Source organism: Cynocephalus volans, chromosome 14 (assembly GCF_027409185.1).
Source record: "Cynocephalus volans isolate mCynVol1 chromosome 14, mCynVol1.pri, whole genome shotgun sequence".
NCBI lineage: Eukaryota > Metazoa > Chordata > Mammalia > Dermoptera > Cynocephalidae > Cynocephalus > Cynocephalus volans.
Window position 1 is genome coordinate 89,842,687 of NC_084473.1, and position 6,003 is coordinate 89,848,689.

At 46.5% G+C, this 6,003-nt stretch overlaps 1 protein-coding gene across 1 annotated transcript; it reads right to left on the reverse strand.

Annotated features, from left to right (window-relative positions):
• Positions 1-777: 777 nt before the first annotated feature.
• On the reverse strand, positions 778-3,614 carry LOC134363164 (melanoma inhibitory activity protein 2-like). The gene is given in 4 exon segments (XM_063078737.1): positions 778-803; positions 806-962; positions 1,437-1,987; positions 2,099-3,614. Coding segments are annotated over 4 exon segments (2,250 nt in total).
• Positions 3,615-6,003: the final 2,389 nt, after the last annotated feature.

The following is a 6,003-nucleotide window of genomic DNA, read 5'->3' on the forward strand; positions in this document are numbered from 1 at the left end:
CTATTCATAAAAAATTTAAATTAGAACCATAGAAGCATCATTATACCCTCCTTACAGGTTTCTTTCTAGATAGTAAAGGTCTATGAAACACATAAACACTGGTTAATAATATGCTTCATCTTCTTATCATATCTTCTCACCACAGACTTTTTCATTGCAGCATGGACAGAGGCTTAGATTTCATGTTTTAAGAGCATAAAAATATCCATCGACAGCAAATTTTTATAAATAGAGGGTCTTGAAGGGTCTTAGATCCACAATTTCTTTTGGTAATTTTAAAAGATTATTATTATTTTTAACGGACACCTAATAACTGTACATATTTATGGGGTACATTGTGATTTTTTTAATTAAAAACCTCGCTGATTTTATTATTATTATCAATACCAAGCAAGTCTTTAAATCAATGAAAATTTAATTAAGCATAAAGTTACTTTCGCATTTGTCTACAACCGTAGTAAATACAGTTCTTGGCATAAAGACACAGCCCTTGGAGTTTAAAACATCCCCAACTGCAAGATAACCTAAATAAATTTCCCATTATTGTTTATGTAATAGTGGGTTAGTTAATCAAATTAAAATAATTATACAATCTAGGATAAAATAAAATGGAAATAATTTACTCACGAAATTCATATTTAAATCATCTTTATTTACAAAATAGCATCCTGAGAATTATAATTCCATTAAGCTTCAATTTGAGCAAAAATTGTAGTTACTTAAACTGAAAATGAAAGATAAGTCAAAACTATTTATGAAGAGAGACCAAAAATATCATCAGGTTTCTTGCTGTGCTTCTGGATTTCAGGAGCAGGCTCATTTGAGCACGGAATCGACCCTGAAGGGAACTCACCCCTACTTTCAGAATGTGGGGGTGGAGGTGAAAATCCAGCTCCTAGAGGAACATAAGGAGGAAATCCCCTCAGTGAATAGACATTTCTCATTGCAAATGGAGGTGGTGGCTGGACAGAGCAATCCCTTGGTAGAAAATAATTTTGAGGAGCTCCATACATGCTTCCTGGAGGAGGTGGAGGAAAAGGAGGTTCTCTTCTCATGAATGGACCCCTCCTATCCACTGGAAACAATGGACCTCTGATTGCAGGAAAAGGTGGAGGAGCAAAGCCAGGGCCACTTGCTTCCCTTTCAGCAGGCACAGATGAATGAGGCACATTTACATTACCAAGGTCGTCTTTGGTATCATTTCTGCTGGATTCCGTTTGTGAGGGCTTTGGCCCATCCACTTTATCCAAAGAAGCCAGGTTAAAACTTCTGAGCTCTGCTGGGCCAGACGGTCCACCAGGATCAGGATCAAATCCGTCTTGCCTTTGTGGAAGAAGAGCTGGATCAGAACATGGGTGGCCTGGTGGGGGAATCATCATCCTTCGGTGTTGTTCCCACGGAGGTGACAGGAACCCAGATGGAGGTGGTGGCTGCACAGGGAAATCCCTTGGGAGATAATAATTTTGAGGAGCTCCATACATGCTTCCTGGAGGAGGTGGAGGAAAAGGAGGTTCTCTTCTCATGAATGGACCCCTCCTATCCACTGGAAACAATGGACCTCTGATTGCAGGAAAAGGTGGAGGAGCAAAGCCAGGGCCACTTGCTTCCCTTTCAGCAGGCACAGATGAATGAGGCACATTTACATTACCAAGGTCGTCTTTGGTATCATTTCTGCTGGATTCCGTTTGTGAGGGCTTTGGCCCATCCACTTTATCCAAAGAAGCCAGGTTAAAACTTCTGAGTTCTGCTGGGCCAGACGGTCCACCAGGATTAGAATCAAATCCGTCTTGCCTTCGTGGAAGAAGAGCTGGATCAGAACATGGGTGGCCTGGTGGAGGGATCCTCATCCTCCGGTGCTGTTCCCACGGAGGTGACAGGTACCCAGATGGTGCTCCATGAGAATCGGTTAACCTATCACAGCCCGATTCTCCTCTTTCATTGGTCATCTGGTGATCCAGAGTATTCTCTGGGCCTCTTGAGCCTCTTCCTCCTCCTCGCCCTGGAGTCAAAGGTGCGAGTCTGAGTGGAGAGAGAAAAGCTCTCGTTTCGGATGAAGGTCGACCCACTGGTGAGGCACCACATGGGGAATGCTCTCCGCCAAATGCTGTCTTTGGAACATCAACTACATATGGATCTTTTTTGAAAAGTTCAAATTTAAACTCTTTTTCAGCTAATTTTTGTCTCTTGGAAACATTTACTTTCCTTAAATACCTGAGGTGTCTTTCAGCAGTCTCAGCTGCCACCCAGCTGCCATGCGCTTCTTTCTCATAGGCAGTCATCTGCCCTTGATAAGAACGAACGCTTCTCTCCAATTCTTCTTCTGCATCTCTGGCTCTCCTTCTGTAGGTCTCCAGTTCCTCAGCTGCATGGCTCATCTTCTCTTCTACTTTGGAAAGTTTCTCCTCCTTCTCTAACCGGTCCTTTTCCTCTGCTATTAACTTCCTGTGGAGTTTCATTCCATTTTCTTGATACAGTTCAGTCATTCCTTTAAGTTTCTGCCGAAGCTTCTGATTTTCACTTTCCAACTGTGTGTTTTCTGACTGTAAAGATGCTTGTTCAGTCTGGAGATTTGTAATATGCTCTATAAGCTCTTCCTTTGTTTTATCTACTTCAGACAACTCAGGGTAAATTTGGTTTCTTTCTCCTTCTAGGGTTTTGAAAGAAGCATTTAACTTAGCAGTGTGAATCAGTTTCTTCAAAGCTCCTTTTGGCAGATCATCTAAGCGAGCACCATTTTGTGATTCACTCTTCATCTGCAATTCCAAGTCATCAGCCATCATGTCTTCTCCAAGCACAGCAGCCCAGTCTGTCATCTTGAGCAAGCGTTCAGCCAGAGACTTGATGTGATTTTCTTTATCACTCAGAACTCGTTCTGCCTGGACTTTGGAGTTTTCAAATATTATTTTCTGTTTATTAAGTTCACTCACTTGTTCTTTCAATACTTCCGCTTCTTGTAAAAGCTGTTTCTGGCTTTCCTGAAGTTGGGAATTTTCATTCAAGGCGTCTTTTATTGCCACCTTCAGACGTTCTTCATTCATTTGAAATATTTTGCAGATTAGTTTGGCTTCAGCTACTTGTGACTGGATGGATTTCGATTCATCTTCTAGGGACTGTATCCTTTTTGAAATATCCGCCATCAATTCATCTTGCTCACAATGTTTAGATTTCTGTTCCTTTAATTCTTTGGCTAGAAAGACTATTTCATCCTCAAGTTTAGATTTGGAGCTGCTCAGCTTTTCATAGGTTGCCTCCAAGCTTTGTGCTTCTGTTGACCCCTTCTCAAAGCTGGCATCCTTCACAGCTGACTCCAAGCCTTCATACTCCTCTTGAACAACGCAAAGTTTGTCAAGTAGTTTACATTTTTCTTCAATTAGTCCAGAAAGCTTTTCAGCAAGCTTTTTCTCTCTTCTCACATAAAGCCGGCTTCTCACCGATCGAACACTTCTCCACAAAAACAAGAGAATCAAAAATCCAGTAAGAGCCGCACATGTCACCAGTTCCCACGGAAAACCAGGGCCCGGTCTCAGGTCTTCAGGCAATGCTGCCACAGTCCTGCACAGCTTTCCCAGGACCAGCCCCAAGTACGGCTGAGGGGCAGCCCCGGGCACCTCCATGGCGCCGAGGCTGCTCCGGCTGTGGCCACAGTAGCCACGGCCTGGCCGGGCCACCACCAGCAGCTGAGACAGCTCTGCGTTCTGTCGGGAACGCGAACGGGCCCCGGCGACAGCAGCAGACACAGCGCAGCCGGCCTTGAGGGGAGCCGGGGAGCACTGGCGCCCACTGGCCTCAGGCGTCCCCCACGCGCACCATGGTAACCAGGCCCCTTTGTGACGTCACTTCCGCCACGCGGTTCCGGAGCCTGCCCCGCGCGAGCCTGTGACACACGCTGTCCTAGCCACCCCCACCTCGGCTTGGTTTTGGCCGGGCCACCGCTGGATTTGAATCCATGTTTATAATGATGAAATCTGGGTAATCAGCATACTCATCACTCAAATATTTGTCATTTCTTTGTGCTGGGAAAATTCAAAATCCTCTCTTTTAGCTATTTGAAATTATCTAATAAATGCGTGCTGACTCTAGCCACCTTACAAAGCTGTAGATCAGTACAAATAGTTCCTCCTGTCCAGCTGCAACTTTGTATCTGTAACCTCTGCCTTTCCCCTCCTCGCCCTACCCTTCCCAGCCTCTAGTGACCACTATTCTGCTACTTCTAGGAGATCAACTTTTCCTTTGGCAATTTTTTAAAGGAAATTTTGCGATTTTAATTTCTTTCAGAGGAGCATCCTTCCTTAGATATCTGCCAAGGAACAAAAGTGTTTTCTTTGGACTAACTTTGCCAAAATAGCCGTAGAATGTGGCAATGGGAAGAGGCCTGAGACACTCTGGGCTTCAGCTGGCCCAACGCTTTCTTTATAGGTAATGAAGCAAAGGTCTACAGTAAGTGCACTACTTGTCCAGGGCTGTTTAGCTATTTAGTGGCAGAAGTGTGTTGTATTTCGGGATCTGCTGGATGTCAGTGAAATGCTCTTTGTTTAAAAAACACTTTATTGAGGAATATTTTATATACCTTGTAATCCACCCATTTCAGGTATGCAATTCAATGAGTTCTAGTAAGTTCATCAAGTTGTGCAGCCATCACCACAAATCAGTTTTAGAACATTTTCACCACACCAATAAGATCTCCTGTACCCATTTATTCTTTTTTCCCCCCAATTTTATTGGTTATGAATATTCACGGGATGCAAGGCTGATTGTCACCGTTCATACCCAAGCTGTGATGGCCAGATTCATACTGGCCACATGACCGTTACATTTATTGTATCACCTTTATTGACTTTCATATGTTGAACCAGCCTTGTATCCCTGGCATGAATCCCACTTCAGGTGCCTGAAACCTCTGCCAAGTTTCTCTTTTTGGTGCCCATAGGAGCCAGCCTGTGCCGCTGGTTCCCATGGAAACAGATCCCTGAGACACACCCTGCCTTGCAGCACGCACAAAGCGCTTGCTCACCCTTTGCCTGTTCTTTTTTGTTTTCTTAGCCAGCCAGTTAGTTCCAACTTTCAGGACCCCAGGGGAATAAAATGAGGACTGTTCCAGAGGGGAGGCAGCTGCCCAGGTGTCTGGCCCAAGCTCCCAGCCCACCCTGCCCCCTGGGGAAAGGGGGGGCAAGCCTCAGGTCAGGGCACAGCTCCCCAGGAGCCCCTCGGCCTTTCAAGGCCAGGACAGCCCTGCTCCTTTGGCTCCCAGCACACTTCCAGGAGCAGGGACGCGCTGAGCGTTTTGAGTCTTCACGGTGGACTTGGGAGGAAGGTGTCTTTATCTCACTCTATGGGTGATGACAGTGAGACCCAGAAAAGTAAAAGGGTTTGCCCAAGTCACAGGCTAGAAAGTGACAAAGCCGGGACATAAAGCCTGTTCCTTTCATCCCAAAGCGAGCATGGCGGTCAAGATGCACCCCAACCGATGACACACCCATGTTTCATACGTCAGCTTGGAGACTTGCTGATCACACTGCCCAGGACAGGCCTGGCCTTCCTTACTGTGTGAACTGAAAAGGTAGGACCAGAGAAGCCCACCCCCAAACCAGTGCTGCCCTCTGGTGAGTCACCCTCCCACTGCTCAGAGGTGCTTTCTTCGAAGTTAACAAGCTGTGCAACCAAACAGGTCAGGACGACTGCCCTGCCCACTGGGCCCCCCAGGCCCCGGGGCCTTGGGAACCTCCGACTGCAGCAGCCAACCTGGAGGGTTCCCCTCATGCAACACAGATGTGAATGTTCCTGCCCCCTGCCATGACCCCCCTCTGCCACTGGGTCCTTTCCCAGGCAGGAGGGAATGGGGACCGAGGACGCCTGAGTCGGCTCCTTGCATGGGCCTCAGCGGTGGCCGTGCTGTGGGCACGTGGCCATTAGCAAACTCCCCAAGAGAGAGTCAGTTTTGCAAGAGTCCCTGGCAGCTATCAGACCCAGAAAAGGGGCGGAAGGCTGCAGGAGTGCCTGCCCTGT